The 20,878-nt window shown below is 42.5% G+C and overlaps 1 protein-coding gene across 2 annotated transcripts in view; it reads left to right on the plus strand.

The window, feature by feature from the left end:
• fars2 (phenylalanyl-tRNA synthetase 2, mitochondrial) overlaps positions 1–20,878 on the plus strand; it is a 166,811-nt gene that overhangs the window by 43,631 nt on the left and 102,302 nt on the right. For both annotated transcript variants that reach the window (XM_066724284.1, XM_066724275.1), the window contains exons 3-5: positions 2,101–2,724; positions 3,392–3,551; positions 4,516–4,647. In XM_066724284.1, coding sequence (XP_066580381.1) covers positions 2,119–2,724; positions 3,392–3,551; positions 4,516–4,647 — 898 coding nt within the window. In that variant the 5' untranslated portion in view covers positions 2,101–2,118. The remainder of the gene's footprint in view (positions 1–2,100; positions 2,725–3,391; positions 3,552–4,515; positions 4,648–20,878) is intronic.

Consider the following 20,878-nt stretch of genomic DNA (forward strand, 5'->3'; position numbering starts at 1 on the left):
CCATTTTACACTGCACTTATTGATTTGAAGAGAAGAAAAAAGAAAACGGAAGTATTCAAGTCCATCCTTGGAGAGTTCAGTCGCTTGCATACCTATTTATGGATTTCTTTCTTTTTCTTTTTCATCCTTTTGTTTTTGATGTGTAACTATAAGAGTGAAACCACCGAAGCAGTTATTTATTCGTGTTTCTCGCGAGGTAATTGCTACAGTTTTCAAGCTCTCCGGAATCAGGCAGAAGCGGCGTGCTGAAATCTCTCCTCTTCGAAGTGACAGCTTTGACAGTGGGGTCGTCAGATAAACAGTGGACCTTTTCACAGTGCCTACGGTTTTCCCATTTCGATACACATCAGTTTGTTTTCCACAGCCAAAGCGTGCGATGGAACAAAAACAAACTGTTTCTTGTTTTGGGTTTATTTGAAGAAATGTACACAAAGCACAATCTAAGTCTAGCTTTATCTTCTTCTCTCATTGCCTTAATAGTCTCTCCTGAAGTGCAATGTTAGATTCCCAACCTTGAAGGAGAGAAGCAGATTTGTGTGGGCTGCGGTTTTACAGCAAGCAGCATTTATAGGGAGTAGTATCCAGCTGACCAGAAACACCTCTGGGATATTTCTCATACTTGCCATTTTTGAGCAGTAAAAACTGTATATATCGCTTAACTCTCCATGGCCACACCACTGCTTAGGTGTTGGAAACCCCTGTGTGATCTTCAATTCTTCGATCATGGAAGAGTGCACAGAACAGCTCTAGGGTCCAGAGAGAAGGCCAGACCTTAATGTCTCAGGCGCAAGACTGGAACCATTTGTTGATCCCAGTGCCCTTGTTCCTGAAAGCAGCCCAGAAAATGTAGTGCATTGTGTGATACAATTGTTTTTTCAGGCAGACAACCTGTAGTTTTGCCAGCAAAGAGTGCAGGCAATAGGTGGCAAACACGCAGTGCCAGTGTCATTTGAGGACCACTGCTTTATGATGACCTTTGCAAGTAATGTATACAAATTGCACTAAATGCTGTTGAAGAAAAGTGCGGTCGTTACAGAGCTTACAGTGTGGAGAGCCCACAGCTCTGCCTATTTGGGTACCAGGTTGGAGTAGTGGTCAGGGGTCCAGATTCTGGAGCAGAGGGTTGTGGGTTCAATCCCAGGTGGGGGTCACTGCTGTTGTACCCTTGAGTGAGGTATTGTACTGAGATTGCTCCAGTTAAAAAATTCTGCTCCATAAATAGTAATGTAAAAATAATAATAATAACAAATTGAAGTTCAAGGAAGGGGAAGTGTGAACAGCTTGGCATTGGCACACTCTGGATCTGGCTTGGAAAGGGCCTGTGGCAGAATGGCAGGGGGGTATCTAGGACAGGATGAAGGTGGGCAGTTTGGCAGAGCTCCTGAAGAGGTGCCTGAAGCAGCTTTATATCACCACCCCTCACTTAGATGAGAATACAGTCTTTCCATATGCATTTTAACATCAAGTAATTCGCATATCCAAGAAACTAGTTTAAAAAAGCGAAGTGCAAAATACTTGATGATTTGCATTTAAACAAAAAAAATAAAAATACTGTTCTGCTATGAATTTTTTTAGTTCTTTTAAATTCACCTTTTCCCGGCCACAGACAGACACCACTTGAGTGTCTGAGGAGCAATGGTTAACCAAAGATCTATGCGTGTCTCCCACTTGGTTCCACCAGGCAATTGGTTGTTTTTATGTATTTTCTTTTTTTCTTGCTTTCATGGGCCAGGAGTTAGTTTCAACACATTGCAGATTCAGGAGCAGGCGTCCGCAAGTTAATTTTGGTCCTGCAGTAATTAGGAATATATTTTCTCTGGACCACAGCAAACGCCAGCAATGCTAATCTCCGCACCGTTTCTGATTCCAGAGCATCTGCATGCCATAATACAGGAACAGGCAGCTGAGGGACTCTAGACAGTTCTAGGGCAGTTCTAGACCACACAATTGGAAATAAACAATTCCCAAAAACCATTGCATCGCCTAAACGAAATTCATGGTGCTTGAACTTATTCACCCCAGTTTTGTTCGACATTACCAGTTTGAATGCACCAGCGTTGCTTCAGTGTTTCACCCTTTCTCTGTGCTCTCCTTCTCTAGGTGCATGGGTGTGTGGTTATGAGGCTGTATGGTGGTGTGGGGCCAATCGCCCGGCTGGTTCAGGCCACGGCGCTCCGCAGAGGCCGATGGGAAGCTCCCACCCAGGCTGCCCACAGAAGGGTGACGTCGGGGCCTGCCCCCAGCTCCAGCGGCCAGGAATGCGCGGAGCTGTTCGGGACAATCCACCAGCGGGATGACTACACCAACGTGACGCCCAAAATCCTGTCCAAGGTGGGCAAGGACCTTCACAATCGGCAGCACCACCCGTTGTGGCTCATCAAGGAGCGCATCAAAGCCCACTTCTACCAGCAGTACACAGGGCGCTTTGGGACCCCCCTGTTCTCAGTCTACGACAACCTGTGCCCTGTGGTGACGGTGGAGCAGAACTTCGACAGCCTCCTGATACCTGCCGACCACCCCAGCCGCAAGAAGGGGGACAACTACTACCTCAACCGGGGCCACATGCTGAGGGCGCACACCTCTGCCCACCAGAGGGACCTGGTGCACTCCGGCCTAGACGCCTTTCTGGTGGCGGGGGACGTCTACCGCAGAGATGAGATCGACGCCAGTCACTACCCTGTCTTCCACCAGATGGAGGGAGTGCGGCTCTTCTCCAACCATGAGGTGAGGGAGTGGAGGAGCGCTGGTCAGGGGGCGTGTAAACTAGTATCAGTACAATATCAAACCCCTGGACGGTGACTTGCAGTGTGCAGAATGTGACCCTTCTCTCCTACACTAAATCTAAAACTTCCTCACTTGCTTCCCAGGAAAATGTAAAATTCTTGCAGGTCTTCTTGTAAAGATTGTTTGACCTCAGGGTCTGTTTTCAATGCAAAATTGTCTGAATGGACATTGATATTATTAGCACTTCAGCAAAGATATGATACACATAGAAATTATACATCCACTACTGGGATTGGAATTTGTATAGGCAAGTGGGTTAAAGTTATGATTTATGATTCAGTCTTAGTTAAAGTTATGATTCATGAATAAGTCAGTCTCTTGATGTAGTTTAGAAACCCGACAGAGCTTACTAATGACGCACACCCACAACCAATTATACACAATTACACAATATACACAATCACAAGTTTTCATCATGGCTCCTGCTTGTATTTCATTTGTAAAATTCCAGACTTGATTATTGACAGCATTTTGTCTTATTAGCTTATCCTTGTCTTTTACAACACCAAATATGAACTTTGTGAATACAGACCTATGCCGTGGTTTGATGTATATTATAAAACAACCTCCCTCCTCTGACTTGCCTCTGCTCTTGTCTGGTTGCCAGCTGTTTGCCAGCGTTGTGAACGGAGGGGAGCTGCGTCTGTTCGAGAGGGGCCCCCGCACCCCGGAGAAGCAGGAGACCCACACGCTCGAGGCCGTCAAGCTGGTGGAGTTCAACCTCAAACAGACTGTCCGCAAACTCATCACTCAGCTGTTTGGGACAGGTGGGTACACTATAGCTCTGTCCTGCTGCTATCTCTGATACTCGGGGACCGGTCAGTGTGGGCCGGACAGGCTTAAATGTGTCGGCACAGCCACTGTTATCAGCTTCAGCTTCTTTCTGTTGCTTCTGTCCCAACACCGAGAAGCAACGGATAGCCTTGACACAGGTCATTTTCCTGAGTCTTTAATCTGTCCTTTTTTTTTTTTTTTTTTTTCATTTCTTATATTTTTCTCTTTTTAGTCTTCATTCCTCAATCTTCCTTTCTCTCCTTTTCTATATTTTATCCTTCTTTTGTTCCCAAGCCAGGAGTCAGAGGAGGATAGCTCACCATAGGGATTCTTTCAACCTGCCCCTGACAGGCGTTTTTGTGTGGCCAGATGCAGAGGCAAAGCTTCGCTTATTCCCTACATAAACAACCTGGTGTCTTTTATTGTCTCTGGTAGTCATTTCCAGTTAGAGATGAGGACAGTATTAACCAGGCCTAGCTGCACCCACACTCATCTTATCCACCCCAACCCCCACATCCATCTCTCCCCACCCTCCGTCATCCCCCCGTCCACCCCAGAATGTGACAGGTGATGGATTGAATTTCCAAGAGATAGTGAGCTGAGCAGAGCGTTTCTGATATTGGAAAGGACACTGCTATTTCTTCCCCAACTTTCAAGATTTATTGTCTCTGTTGGAAAGAAACAACAAGAAAAAAAAAACATGGTTGTAAATGACTTCGGGCCGGATTAAATCAAAACATTGACCCACCCACTAATAGCAAACTCCAAATCTGTACATCATGGCGGTAACATTTATGAGCGGAAGAAAATAGCATCTTACAAGTTTTGTATTAGCAGGAGGGTCAAAGCTTTGATTTAATCCCAGCCTTTGTTTGCGACTTTATTCTCTCGAGAATGCACTTGTTGTTTGTTTAGTTTAACCTGCTTAGTTTGTTGCTTTGCTTTTGCTTCACACAGATCTGGAAATTCGCTGGGTGGACTGTTATTTCCCATTCACGCACCCTTCCTTTGAGATGGAGATCAAGTTCCAGGGAGACTGGCTGGAGGTCCTGGGTTGTGGAGTGATGGAGCAGGAGCTGGTGAACTCAGGTATTGACCATTGAATTAAATCTCTAAATATCTGTTGGCACTCAACCTACAATATGTAACTAACAATTCTTGGCACCTGCCAGGAAAAGCCATCTGGTAAATGCTGTTTTTGTACATTTTATACATTTTTCGATTACATTCATTCACTAAAGCAGCAAAAAGATGAGCTGAAATCAGTTTGTTTAAGCTGTGTGTCTTTTCTTACACTGCAATGGTTAATGTCTGATATATATGGGTTTGATATCAAAGGGACTGAATTGGACAACAACAAACAAACAAAAATAAGCTGGTAAGCCCAAGTCATAAACCTGTGATTTATTTAAAGGCACATTAATCGATTGGGTCTGTGGTATACAGAGGAAGGGAGTTCTTTGCACTGAGAGATGCCTCCGGACAAATCCATCACTGGCAACAGCGCATCAGACTTTGTGCTCATCTCTCGTTGTGTATTTCTGTTTTGGGGAGAGGAGACGTTGTGCAAACACTCACTCACTACCCTCATAATTTCCCAAACGTATTATCAATTACAACCCTCTGGTAACTAGTCAGCCTGGATACCTTGGTGGTAGCCTTGGTGGATTTTGTTCTTTGGAGGCTGTGCAAAGCAAGAAACATTTCCCTTTTGCATGATTTGCATTTTTGTTTTGGAGGATTTACATATAATACTTCTGATTACAATATTGTAGTTCCCAGGCAGACTGCACAACATATAATTATTACTCTATTCTGTATCCATATAACATATCAAAACTGTTATTTATACTTTTATCATATCAAAAGTCCTGCCCATAACTATTTTTGCTCCTATACATCTGTCGTTCTCCATCTTGAGTTTGTGTATTTAATATGATAACATCTTAAAAATCTACGCCAGACTTTTGTGTTCTGATATGAACCCCTGAGTGCAGCTTTGGTGCTGGAATCAATTTGCCAATTGCAATATACAGGGCCATATTTATACTTTTTAGAATTACATTCAATCAGTTACCATCTACTGTGTCAGTGTGTGGCCATAGCGCACGCATTGTAGAAGTCGTCAGTTCTGTTTAAGTTGTTGTTCGAGCCGTTCTTCTGGAGGTGATGAATTATAAGAGATTCACTGTATTTGAAATCAATATTCCCCCCTGCTCTTGTGCACTAGGCTGTTCTGAAATGAACAGAATCAAAACTCCTTTGTGTTAAATAATATCGAGTGATTTCCTTTGGGAGTCGGGGATAAATGACATTTTAAATCTACCTGCTTGTCTTTCTTACTGTCCATTAGGGCTGGGCGATATGATATCTCGATATTTTTTGGAAGTTTGGGCGATGCACGATATATACCTCGATATGCCTCGTTTTTATCCAATCAAGCTACAAAATAAGACCAAAGACATTTAAACAAGTCTTTATATAATCATTAAATATTCAAAACTAACAAATACTACATGCAGGCTGTCATGGTAAATATATGCAGAATGCAATACATAACAGTGCAAGTGGTGTGTGATTACTATTACATGTGTTATGTTATGGGATATATGTATAGATACATGTGTGTGTATATGTGTGTGTGTATATATATATATATATATATATATACACTCACCTAAAGGATTATTAGGAACACCATACTAATACTGTGTTTGACCCCCTTTCGCCTTCAGAACTGCCTTAATTCTACGTGGCATTGATTCAACAAGGTGCTGAAAGCATTCTTTAGAAATGTTGGCCCATATTGATAGGATAGCATCTTGCAGTTGATGGAGATTTGTGGGATGCACATCCAGGGCACCAAGCTCCCGTTCCACCACATCCCAAAGATGCTCTATTGGGTTGAGATCTGGTGACTGTGGGGGCCAGTTTAGTACAGTGAACTCATTGTCATGTTCAAGAAACCAATTTGAAATGATTCGACCTTTGTGACATGGTGCATTATCCATCAGAGGATGGGTACATGGTGGTCATAAAGGGATGGACATGGTCAGAAACAATGCTCAGGTAGGCCGTGGCATTTAAACGATGCCCAATTGGCACTAAGGGGCCTAAAGTGTGCCAAGAAAACATCCCCCACACCATTACACCACCACTACCAGCCTGCACAGTGGTAACAAGGCATGATGGATCCATGTTCTCATTCTGTTTACGCCAAATTCTGACTCTACCATCTGAATGTCTCAACAGAAATCGAGACTCATCAGACCAGGCAACATTTTTCCAGTCTTCAACTGTCCAATTTTGGTGAGCTTGTGCAAATTGTAGCCTCTTTTTCCTATTTGTAGTGGAGATGAGTGGTACCCGGTGGGGTCTTCTGCTGTTATAGCCCATCCACCTCAAGGTTGTACGTGTTGTGGCTTCACAAATGCTTTGCTGCATACCTCGGTTGTAACGAGTGGTTATTTCTGTCAAAGTTGCTCTTCTATCAGCTTGAATCAGTCGGCCCATTCTCCTCTGACCTCTAGCATCAACAAGGCATTTTCGCCCACAGGACTGCCGCATACTGGATGTTTTTCCCTTTTTACACCATTCTTTGTAAACCCTAGAAATGGTTGTGCGTGAAAATCCCAGTAACTGAGCAGATTGTGAAATACTCAGACCGGCCCGTCTGGCACCAACAACCATGCCACGCTCAAAATTGCTTAAATCACCTTTCTTTCCCATTCAGACATTCAGTTTGGAGTTCAGGAGATTGTCTTGACCAGGACCACACCCCTAAATGCATTGAAGCAACTGCCATGTGATTGGTTGGTTAGATAATTGCATTAATGAGAAATTGAACAGGTGTTGCTAATAATCCTTTAGGTGAGTGTATATCGTCATATCGCACAGCCCTACTGTCCATACATTCATTGTTTGATAAATAAGGCTAGCAGCCTCAGTGTTGAAAATTCTTCTGCTGCTGCTGGTGCTGTTTACAGAGGGAATTCATTCATCGTTCATTTATTAATTCATTCTTGCAGACATCCTTACCCAGGGTGACTTACAGTTTTCACAAAAGGGGCACACTTCAACCAACACAGGACAGTAGGAGCTAGAAGATGCCATGGACAACATTAATCCTAATGTGAACGTGCATTGTGAATGTTTGGATTTGATCTACAAGGTATTACACAACGGTACAGATTTCCGAGTGAAGCTTTTTAAATCATTCACGGAGCAATGCTTCTTTCATTTTTAATGGGTTTCAAATTTGAAATAACTGAAATAAGTTTTATACACTTACATGTATGTTTTATAACCTGAGAGTAATTAAAAAGTGTGTGTTTTTTGTTGTTAAGAATAGCAAATTGAATTGGGTCGGCCACGCAGTGCTCAATGTCTGTGATCCTGGGCTGCCGAAATGTGTTGTCAAAGTGATAGGTCCAAGTAATGCCCCCGGTTATTAAAAAGCTCTGCAGTGAGGACCAATCGATCAGTTAGGTGTCTCATTGGGATAGCGGGTAAAGGCCAAAACGAAACCAGACGTCTTTAAAGCACTGCACTATATTGTATGTATATCCTTGTTTTTTACTTGTTGCATTCCCTGACATCTGCTCCATCTGAATTGTCATTTCTCTTTGGACTTGCAGTTTTCAGATAATTTCATTCAGATTCCCAATATTTTATCAGTTGAGCCGCTTGGGAGCATTCCTACAGTATAATACTACCCCCACTTTATAATAAAAAAATCAAAACACTTAAATATTCAAAACTAAGCTGCTTTCCTTTCTTATCTTCTGGGACTCATTACTAAGGTGCGCCCATTTTCAAAAACGTACTGTTGCGTAACCTATTTTTCTCCCTGTGCTGGACTGATAGCCTTTTCTTGGTAGAAGAGCAGGTCAGGGAAATCAGGGAAATCAGCAGTGGGAAGACGATGTGTAACCCTTCTGACCAGTGATGTTCTGGGACCTTCCACAAAATCATCTGAAAAGGTCCGCACCGAACGTGTCTGAGAGTTCTTTGCGAAGGCCAAACCAGAAGTTTGTTTAGTCAGAATACGCCGATCCAACTTCAGAGTCACTAACCTTACGCTGCTGTTCCTTAGTAGCAGCTGAGGCACTCGGACTGATTCTCATAGCTTCGGACGATGCGTTTGTTGGCTCAATATCAGAAGCTTTCAGCCAGCTGAGAAACGTTTGGCTGAAAGATTATAATGACTGTTTTCCCTTGATGATAAGTGACATTGTAAAAAGTTTTTTGGCAGTTACTGTTGCAGGTTATTTTCCTGACCTAAAAAAATAATAACAAAATAAATAAATGGATATTCAGAATGTTCTTTTGGCAGGCTAGAAAAGATCTATGGGGGCGAGGATCTAGTCCCAAATAGGCCCCTGTTGGAGTATTTTCTTTTATTTTCATATTGAAGTCATTACCTTTCTTCAGCACAAAATGAAAGCCGCCTTTCTCCAAGGTCTGGTATTTTTATGACGGTCTGTGCAGCTTACTATAATAGCCCTTTCAAACACCTGCATATCTGTCACCACAGGACGTTTTTTTTCTGGTAAGTGGAGCTTTTGCACAGATGACCACGGGGGCCACATGTATAATCCACATTTCTCCAGAATCTGGTTCAGTAATAATTGTATGTGATGATGATGATTTGATGTATATTTAATTATAATAATAATCTTATTATCATAATTATTTTTGCTCTTTCCTAGTTTTTATAATGATAATATTACAGTGATATATCTCTTAATCTACTTAAGATATCGTCCAAATCCAACACAACCCATCACACAAGCCTGCGCTATTGACCACACAGCTTAGCACGACTCGTGAGATTTGGCGATTTAGCATGACAAAGCGCACCTTTCCCAACCTGCCCTGCAGTCCGGTGAGACCACCAGGGAGTATAACATGTGCATTGACGCAGACGTGTGTGTGTGTGATGTCCGCCATGAGCAAAGTGCAGGAGGCATTCAGTGACTGATCTGTATGACAGTAGAGCAGATGACTGTGCGGTTGTACTGGGATTTTTCTTGATGGACCAGATCCCCCCCCCCACACATACACACCCCAGCTTTGAACACCTTAGTTGTAAGTGCTGACACAAGAACAGTTGCTCTCCCATCTCCCTTGGCTGCGTACTGCTAACTTACCGATATTAATGCCATCCAGGATCTGAGGGAGTCGCCTCCGACAGCAAAGGCTGTGAAGATTGATTCGCTTTAAACTATTTAGAGCTGCAACCACAGCCATAACCACCTTGAATAAGTCATAACCGTACCTCTGCTTACATCACTTATTTACCAGCATGTAAACACAGCCACAGTCGCCTCAGGGCCCGTGCACTGTGCTGCGCTGCCCTCCTGGCCCTGTGATCACTGCTAGTGGATAACAGTGCTTTGGACTGACAAAGCCGACACCTTTCTTGTTATGAATATACTGATCGCTTGACCCTTAAAAATCAGATGGTAGATTTTCATTTTTTTTTTTTTTTTTTCATTTTGTAATCTACAGAGAAATAAGTAAAGAAAAAGGGGACAATGAAAGAAAGAGAAAAAGAACAAACCACTAAAGGTGTATAAAGACGAGACCCGGGAACACACATAACAGATCAATAGTCATCGTCTGATACTTATGCAGGCTGACCAAGACTTAACATAAGCAGCATCAGTTAGTTTGATTTAGGATGTGATTGCTGGTAGTGGGTTCAGGACTGGCGATGCGCTGGCTTAACAGCCCAGCTGCTTTCACACAGCCTGTGCCTGGCCTCCATGACCACGGGCAGCCTAGTTAGAGACCAGGAGAGCCGAGGAGATCCCCCCCCCCCCCCCCAGGCTCCTCCAGCAGATGTCAGCCTCACACAGCAGAGAGGGAGAGGGAGATGGGGAAACTGCGGGGGAGTGCCATCTTAAACACAGGAAAGACCTGGTCATACACTATGGGCTATATTCATAACATTTCTTAAAAAGTTTAATTAACAAGCAGAAATCATCGTATGTAAATGTTGCTTTCACTTGTTATTTTTAATAGCCTTGCACTGTCAATTTCCATAAGCATTTTTCCTTTGAACTTGAAGCATTCTTTGACTACAAAATTGAGTGTGGGTCTGCCAAAGTCTTCCTGTGACCCAACACGCTGTCAGGCTTCCTTGGAGTTAATAGACCCGTAAACTATTTTTAAAGCATGTTGTAATGTCAGTGATGTGTGGTGTCTGGAGACATAGCAGGAAGCATGGATGTATTCAAATAGCTTTCCTGGCTAGGAACAGTGTCCCGTTTTACTGAAAGAAATACTTGTCTTGAATCTATTCTCACCAGAATGACAAAGCCTTAAATTGCAGCTTTATGAGGATTTCTTCTAAGGGTTTTCTCGACTGAAGTTATTTTAATGTACTTCCTCACAGACATCTTAAAATAATTATGTAAGAGATTTTTATATTTTTTTTTTCTCTCCACCACCCCCAAATCAGCACTCAGACTAGATGAAGAGCACACGTGATTGGGCCCCAACGCCAAAGTGAAAAGCAGTTGTCGGTGTGCGTCTGTGTTAGAGAGTTGTGGGTATAGAACATAGGAAACTGGCTAGTATAGGGTGCTGTTGTAGGGTTATTGCTGGGGGAAAGGTCCCAACTTGTGGGAAAGACCATTATTTTACAGAGGGTCCTGCTGACAGGGTATGTTCTTCCTTCAGCTTCCACCCAGACTCTGCAGGTTTAATTAAAGACCAAGCAGTGTAGCCCGCCCTTCACTGTAGGTAGCAGATGAAGCCTGACATTTTGAAGCGCTGATGGTCTCAGAGGGCCACCACGAGCTCTTGATGACATAGTGGACTCGATTGTAAACTCAATGGCTCTCGGGTACCATTTCTTACTGCTGCTCTAACAATACATTTTTTGGAATGACTTCTAAATCCCGCCCTGTCACCATTTAGTGACCCTCCTGTGTGGATATCGGTGCTCTGAAGGCTACCTGTGCTCTAGGTCCCATGTTTTTGATGCTGGAATATTAAATTCTGTTGGTTAATGCTCTGTCAATTTTGGCCCCAAGGCCCTCAGTGCAAACCCTGACCCTGAAGTTCTTGCCCAGGTATAGGTTACAGTAGCCCTGCACACACAGTGATGCAGTAGTTAACTGCCTGGTTTCGGTGCATTGAAAAATTAATCGCATACAACTTCCTTAGCTGAAGAACTCTTAAAAAATGTATTAATTTTTACAGTCTGTAAAACATGCCATCTAACAGTAAGTGACGGGCAGCATTCTTAACCCCGGACAATCTTCGAGTTAGTCTTATCCCTTTCTGGACTTTATAAACATTGTCTCAGTGATAATAATCATGTTATTACCACTGTTGGAGAAAATGGAGTCCTTCTATTTATTTATTTATTTATTATTACACCAAATAGTTGAGTAGAAGCAACAATGTAAGAAGCATTGTACATTTTCTAGCAAAACGTAGACTGGTTTTCCCTGAGCTTCAGCGCCAAGGAGTTTGTCTTGGGTGTATCGCAAGCATGTACTGACATCCAGTCCTGACATCTATGGACACCCCCTCAGGGCAGGGTCCTGTACCCATGATATTAACCATATATGTGAAACCTCCCTCATTCAGGAGTGCCAGGTGAAGTGAAGTGTGTGAAGCCTGTGTATAGATTTGTTGAGAATACGATTGCATACTTCATACTCCTTTGCATACTTTTTTAACATACTTCATTTTGGCAGTGCAGTAAGTCGTCTAAGCAGTAGTACAATTTGGTTTCAGAGTAGTATGCGTGCATAAGTGATGGTATGTGACAGTGTGAGATTAGCTGTTGCTTCAAAAAATGATTTGCTTGTGGCTCATGAGTTCTCATGGTTTGGCTCGACCCTTTAAATTAGCTTTTTATTTTGTGGTGAATAGGAGAACTTGGTCGCTACTGCTGCCCTGCTGTTATACTACCGTGCGTCGCTTTTTCTCATCCACCGCACCTGCCTGCATTTGTGACATTCTGGTCTGTGGCGTTGGCATCACTGTGTGCAGTTTCAAGATATCACCATGGAAACGTTACAATGATACATATGTATTTAACCCGTGAGATCGCTTGAGAGCATAGGAGAAGTGTATTGTTAGTAGTAGTCGTAGTAATATTAGAATTGGTAGTATTTCCAATGTTAAAAAATAAGATCTCACTTTATTGTGGCAGAAAGTGCTTTATGAATATAGACCGGTTGATTGCTAGGTTTGCCTGCATGGTTAAAATGTGCTACAGTTTGGTCTCTAATCCTGTTTGACAGTCAGGCTATTAAATCCCTGCTCTTAATTTGGCTGAGTGATGAGACGCTGCAGACATGAAGTTTAACATGCAGAAGCTGCCAGGAATTACACAGAGCCCTGTTTACTGTAATGCAGGTCATTAAGAGAAGACGATTAATCAAGCTACATGTCTGGCAGACTGAAGTCCTCGCACGGCTGTAGCAGTGTCTTTCTGCCACATTCCCCGAACGCCGTGCCTGCAAGTGTGGATCCTTTCAATGCACCTTTTATAACCTTTGGTTTTCTTTATTTGTTTGTTTGTTTCTTTATAAAATTTTGTAATCATATATAAGACTCTCAAATTTTTGGCTTTATTTGTTACTTTCGTATTTGAAGTTCCATATTGTTTTGGAGGTTACTTTTGGATGCTGCTCCTTAATTGTACCTCTTAAACTTGCTGATGCCTTCAGTCTAGTCCGGGACTACGACTCACGTGTCAACAAGCTGGCTCGTGGGGATGTGCGATGATTTATATCTGAGACTGTCGTTCTGGGACCTGGTATTATAAACTTCTCCGACACACAGCAATGCAGTGCGTGGTCATTATTCCTCAGATCTGTCGGGAATTTCAGGTGCTGCTTTTAATGATGCTGAGACCACGAGCCTCACTCCGAAGCCCCGGCAGAATTGCCAGAGGCTGCTGTGGTGCAAGAGGTGCCACATAGTGCCGATCTCAGAGACACATTTAAAGGATGTTTTACACATGCAATAGGCTTTTTCACTCCTCAGTAACAGTGCCATTAGTCAACATGCTCATTTAAGTCCCTGCGCTTCATTGCACAAATTAAGTGCAAGTGTGTGATTGCTTGCGGCCTTCTTTCTGTTCTCCCTGTAATGTGTGCTCACTCTGTGAGACAGGCTGCTGCGACTCCAGAGGTCGAGCCCCATAGTTGACTCAATTGACTCGATTTCAACTCTGTAATTTCTTCTTTTTCCATCTCTTGGTATCCATTCAATAGCTTCCTTTGTCCATCTTTGATCTGTTCTTGCAATGTGTCCAGTAAATATATATATATATATGTGTGTTTGTATGTATATATAGCAGACGAGGGGGAGGCGGGAGTGCGGAGCAGGCGACAGCAGGGGAGGGTGAAGAGAAGCTGTCACCAGTCAGCCAGCAGAGGGGGCTGAGAGATGAGGGGATCCAGGCACACACTGCAAGCTGTAGGCAGGAGGTGGGAGTGTGGTGAAGGTAGTGCTAGGGCAGGATCTGAATCGCTTATGGAATCCAGTCTTGAGCAGGCCACAGACAACGGGCAGTAGGACGCACCAGTGTAAACCAAGTCTGAACTCGGTGCAATGATAAACGTTTTAGGACTCTTGACTTGATTAGCACTAGTCTTGCACTGCTCTACCTAAAATAACATTGGGTCGTCCAAAACAAATGTTAATCTGGGTCTGTGAAACCAGCCCTTAGTGTCAAGGACGTTGGAAAGAAACTGTTCAGCCTGCCTGTCGAAGAAGAAATAGGTTCTCTGTTTATTATATATATATATATATATATATATATATATATATATATATACAATTTAAAGACAAAGCGGTGAAACAGGTCCAGAGTCCAATTATTTTCCTGCTTATATTCCACATATAAAAGAAAACATTGTTCTGTTCATGCCCTGGCCTAGTCTCAGTCATCTGAGATTTTAATAAGACCATCAATAATACACATTCTCCTATATGAGTCAGTGTGAAATCTCAAATTCCAACAGTATTCACTGGGGTCAGCAGAGTCGGCTCATTTATTATTTTATTTTTTAAATGTTTTTCTTTGAGGTCTGCATGAAGGTTATTGCCTCACTAGAGTGACGCGGTGGTGTTCTTCTTTTCTTCTTTTCCACACACCTGTTCCTGGGCATCTCTCCCATAATTACCCTCTGTCTCTGAAATAAAAAAGTGGCTTTTTTTTTCCTTTTCCTACCTGTAATGTGCCCTGGAAATACATCAATCAAATGCCAAACGCTGAGCTTTTTTTTTTTTTTTCTTCTTCTCTCATAGGCTAAGTCATGATACTTTTCAAATCGGGTGTCGGAACATTTTTCCTTTTACACAAGACATTTCCTTTTTTCCCTGCCTGTTTTGTCAGTCTTTGTTCTCTTCCAGCCCTAATTGATAAAGCAGCACCTTCTGGCATGTGCGGGATCAGCAGGTTGCACTGTGGGAAGTGGGGGGGATCCCCTGCACCCCGCCGCACGGCAGCCCCCATCCCGGCAGCGTGCACTGCAGGGGGCCCCCCCCTCCCTGTCTTGTTTGGAAGCAGACCGACCGGCTGCAACCTGGGGAGGAGTGAGGGAGGGGGGAAAACTGCAGTATGGTTTAGCAGACGAGTGCTGGCGTTACCACGGCAACCGTTAATGCAGCTCTGGCCTCCCCCCCCCCGAAAAAGAACAGAGCAGAGGCACAGAGAGAGAGAAAAGGATGAGAGAGAGAGAGAGAGAGAGAGAGAGAGAGAGAGAAAGAATTGGATCTCTGCCACAACATTCTAGACTGATTGATTTATTTATTCATGTATTTATTTGATTTTATTTCTCAATGCATTATTCTATCAGAGGAGTGGGGAGTCATTTCTTTCTCTCTCTCTCTCTCTCTCTCTCTGTCCATCTGTGGCCAGCAGCAGCAGATGCGTGCCGTGCCGTGCCCCCCAGCACTGAGGTTGGTGGATACAGGACTGGGATTTATTAGTGCAGCTCGCCTGCTCTTTATTCATTAGGTTGGTGTAATCCCTCCCTATTAATGCACCAGGGAGCCTAGTGGGTACCTGGAGATTTGTCGACAGCATATGGGACTGGTGTTAATGACAGCAAAGTTGCCACAACAATTAGTCACAGGCGAGTGCAGGGGGAGAGCGGAGGCCCCCGAGCGACCACCGCCAATGTGATTAAAGCCATGTTCATGACAATTAACTACCCTTCAAGGCTTTTCCGTTTTTTTTTTTTTTTTCTCACCTTCCAATGGGTGAATGGGACAATGGGGGCTGGCAGCACAGAGGGGACACCAGCTGAGGATCTGGGGCCTGGATCAGGTGGCCCTTTCAATTTTAATCCGCCACTGAATTAATCACATGCGGATCAATCTAGCTCTTTATGGCACCTCTGCTGTCAGACATTGGTTTTAACTTTTTATTATGAAGGAGGCGGGTAGCACGTGTCTAATGAAATTCCTGCTCGCTGTATTTTTTAAGGTGTCCTCCCCCCAAGGCAAGGGTCTCAGGGGTCCCTTGAAGCAATTACTGGTGGGCTGAGGGAGGCAGACAGCCTGTCCTCCACCTTGTTTCCCCAGGGTCCGGGCCACCACCGTAAACATTTGTTTGTGCAGTGTTCCAGTTCGGGCCTGCTTGCCTGAGCAGAGCAATAACAGCAGCAGATCGAGACACAGGGGAGCCAGTGAGAGAGAGAGCACCTTGTCATCAGTGCAGGAGGCTGCGCTCAGCACTCCGCTCTGTGTTTCTAAACACTCATTCAAAAGAACAGAGACGAGCCGGTCTGGGCGACTGCTGACCCAATTACAGTCCGGTGCTGTACAATAAACACAGGCGGGGGGGAGTGTGGTGGTGGTGCTGTGTGTGAGTTCATCAGACATGTAACAGGGGGAGTAACCATGAGGACCGTTCTCGCTCGGGTTGTGTGTTGGGGAGGGTGGCTTTTTTTTTTTTTTTTTTTTTACTGTACCTAACTATGCAAGTGGAGAAGATCAATATCAACAATGTTTTTTCCATAGGAAATTACACTGCTGCAGTCACACCAAGGTTGTCTGTATTTGTAGTCTAGCAGTACAGTCCTCAGCTGTATAGTCCAGGAGAGGTTCAGTATGGGCATGTGCTGTGGAATGACATCATTGCTTCAGTATTGGTGCGTGCTGTTGAATGACATCATTGCCTCAGTATGGGCATGTGCTGTGGAATGACATCATTGCCTCAGTATGGGCATGTACTGTGGGATGACATCATTGCCTTAGTGTGAGTGTGTCCTGTGGAATGACATCATTGCTTCAGTACTGACGCATGCTGTGGAATTACATCATTGTCAGTGAAGAATGAATAGTGCTTTTATACCTGTGCTGAGCACGCAGATCTGTGTAGTGTGATTGTCTGAGTGTTTGATTTGTGAGTAGTCATGCATGGCGTTTATGAAAGATGCCAGTTTGTGTTTGTGTCTGGGTTCCCCTCTTACACCAGCTCTCTGTTGAGGAATCTGCACATGTAGCATGAAGAAAAAATGCACTCTGCACATTACAGCAAGGGAAAGACTCCAAAAGCCAACAAAACTTACTGATGAGAATGAGTGAAGGATTCATGGAGTCTTTCATTATTTTAAGTGAGTCATTAGGGTCATGTGGTTCTTTCAATTTTTTCATTACCATTTTATACCTTCTTTCTCCTGTTTTATTAAATATACAAAAATAAAATGTTATAGGATTGTAAAGAAACAGCATATATTGTTGCATGTGTATTGTAGATGTGTGCACTTAATTTGTAAGCAAAAGCACCCTATTTTATAATTTGATAGTTCCGCATGTGGTTTCTAGCAAGAGGAAAACTAGGTAATGGAAGCGGTTTGATGCTACTTTTTTTCTATTCTAAAAATATCAGGAACATGAACTGGAATTTAAAAGTAAGAGAAAGTGGAGCAAATATAACGGGGGAGTATAACATTTTGAAAGTCATCCTTGTTACTGTAGTATGAGTGCCCTTACATCAGCGCCATGGGCTGCCTTTTCTTCCTTCGCCTTTTCTAAGTTACTTTATTCATTCAGAGATGAGTGCATGTGGCAATATGAAAGAGAGAGAGAGCGAGAGAGAGAGAGAGAGGAGACTCGGTCACAATTTGTTTAGTGGGGCTGGTTAAATTTAAAATTAAAAAATACAATTTAAATCAAAATTTCTTGCATTCAGTCCTTGATGTGTGGGATGTTGTTTTTATTTTGTTTTATATGTAAAGAATATTGAAGCCTCCACATGTTCAGCATTCAGCTTAATTCAAGTCCCAGCTGTTTCAGGAGATTGCTGTGCATCCCCTGGGCCTTTGTGCAGGATATATTTTTAAACACTGAATCTGACAAGAGTTTAATTAAGCGGAACAAATAGTGACTTGGTCCCACACAAATCAAGCAGAACACTCCCAAGAATCACAAGTTAGTGGCGGACATGTATCAATAAATTAATAAAACTAACCAGTTTTAGGTGGGTCTTGTTTAAACTAGTGCTTAACATAACATTAACCATGACTAATGTCTAAAGTTTCAGGAATACAAGATCTAGTATATCCTTTGAAAGTCAGGCTGACACGAATGAAACTATTGTGACGGATAGGACTTTAGATTTTTTAGAACAATAGATTTTTCAGCATCACTATCTGATTTTTATTTTAAAAACAAATGTCACTTTCCTCAAATTGGAGGGTTCCATTGAAATCTGCCATCCCTGTTTACAATAGCAGCTTCCATCAGAAGATTCAAACAGAACGTCGGATCAAAGTAAAATATGCACCGTAGCTTTTTCAAATGTTTATCAGCCCCCGAAAAAAAAAAGCATCAATGAGCTCTTCAGCGCTTTGAGCACGATATTGGAAAAGAAAACACTTTTTGCTGATTCGGCAATCAATATCGGAGTGTGAGAAGCATTGTAACTACTTCATATCGGTTATAGGGCTTATTTGAATGGAGGTTTTAATGATCCCAGAAGGAATTAATAGAAAAATAATAGAATGTATTGTCTCCTGAGCTCCCAATTACAGAAACCTACATTCTGTTAATTGACCTAAAAAATTTGTAGTAGTCGACCAGTAGGGGAATTGGTTTAAAAAAAAAGGTTAATATTATGTAACAACAAATGTAATGAGTCTGTAACGTAAAAGCTGGAAGAAAGTGTTATGATTTTTTTTACTTTGAGGCTTGGGAGAATTTCGTTCTGTTTTGTATGTAATAAATATAAAAAACCTCATTGCCTCAATTCTGTGTTTTATTGCCTAGATATGTTGGAGTATGTGTGGCCCTCAAAATATACAAACAAACAAATTAACAACAATAGCAAAAGCCATTTTACTTGTAATTTAATGTATTCACACTCTTTAATCCGAAGTTATCTGCTGGCTCTTTTTGCTTAATGAAAATTGTTAATTCATCTTTACTTGTCAGTTACTTTTTTTTCGTTGAGTTCGTTGAGCACTGACGGAGCCTTGAGGAAATGGCAGAGACTCCAGTTGATTGACCCGTAGTTAGGACTAGGGGCGGGTGATTACAAATTTCTACTTATCATTGATAAATGCATATAGTTCTTGAAGAATCCCCTTTAATTATTTTCAGAAACCAGGCTGTCGAGTTGATTGAATCAAACAGAGTCTTTATTCAGCAAGCGACTTGTGGAAGGAAAGTGACAGTCAGACGCGCAGGTCATTGTCTCAACTTCCTTAAAGATGGTAGTGAGCACACGGACGAGTCTAATCCAAAGAAACAGGCTTAGTCATGTTATGTGATGCAGCTCACTTCAGCGGGACAGGTCAGCGTTGAAAGCATCATTTGGCTTTTTCAAAAACTCTCATAAACTGAGAATGAGTGGAAAGAGTCTTGAAAGGCGGTCCTGGCCCTGCTAATTCCCTATTTTCATCATGGTTAAATGTTCTTTGCAGGGTGATAATTTGGTCTAGTACCAGCCTTCCTTCCTGCCACATGTTTCCAATTTGTCAAGTTCTGAGCAGCGTGTTTTGTGCAAGAGAAGCCCAACAAACTGTTCAGTTGACAGTCCATAATAAACAAGCACTAAAAACGTTGTCCTTAAGGCAGCGCAGAACCTGTCATGAAGACATGATTGATCTGTCCCTGTAATGAGCCATTTCCAACATATGGGTTGTGTCTGAAAGCGGCAGGAAATATACTTTGTTTTTTGTTTTGAAGCACCTGCTATCAGCTTAAAAGCAAAATCTTCAGCCGAAACCACCACCATAACAATCGTCCCTTGGGCCCAGTGCCTCCTGACTTCGCTTTTTCTTTCTACTTCTTTTCCTTGGGGTACAAAAGTCCTACAGACATGAGGCAGTTATTCCACCTATGTTCCAGGTCGAGTTGCTACTAGATTATTGATCCAAGACACTGAGAAAATAGTTTCCTTAAGCCTTTTAATGAATGTTGCATGTATACCATGGGCTACTTTCTTCCATATGGCCAAAGCTGTGTGTGTGATGAAGTATGTTCCCAATCTACTTGCACTACTTCCACATCTGTCCATCTGGCCCTGCATTTGCTTTTGAGAACCCTGTAGTGGCTTGGCTGAAACTTGTATGGATCTTGGGATCTCCCTCAAGTGTGCCTGAAGCCTTCTTCGTTCCAGACCTTCAGATGACATCAGTGCACCATTTTTTGTTGCGTAGTGAGTGGAATGGCCCTTCCCATCCTCCGTACAGTTTGAATAGAGCATCTGTATTAATGAACTGCTCTGGCTGAGGTAGATCCCTAACCCTTCTCCTCCCTTTCCATCTGATTGCCATAGTCAGCAGCATCGGCACCCAAGTCTAACCCAGTTGCATGTCAATGTGAAATTCAAATTTCCTCCATTAATTTCCTGTAATTGAGGCCCATTTTCAAATCATTCCTGAGGGGATATCTCCGAACTGTTTTGTTTTGGTTCGATCTCAGTCTTAGAAGGAAAAAACTGTGTTGCTGCTTTAAATTATAAACATATATGAAAATGACCGATTTCACAACAGAATGTGAAATATAATAATAGGTTTTAGTAGTATTGATCCACTGTCAGCAACCTTTAAATCAAATAAAAATACTACAATAAATTGCAATGTATGATTCTTAATAAGCGCAATGATGTCTTTATTTTATCTTCAGGACTGAGAGTAATTTTCTCTGCTTAGTAATAATAATAATAATAATGATAATAATAATACATACAATGTAAAGCTCAAGGGGAAATAGTCTTTGGATGTAAATGAGACAACTTTGCCTTGTTTTAATACTTGAAACCACAATAACAGATGTCTGCTTAATTGGTAGAAAGCTTTGTAATGGAATAAAGAGAATTACTGCTCCA

Source organism: Amia ocellicauda, chromosome 2 (assembly GCF_036373705.1).
Source record: "Amia ocellicauda isolate fAmiCal2 chromosome 2, fAmiCal2.hap1, whole genome shotgun sequence".
In the NCBI taxonomy this organism is placed as follows: domain Eukaryota; kingdom Metazoa; phylum Chordata; class Actinopteri; order Amiiformes; family Amiidae; genus Amia; species Amia ocellicauda.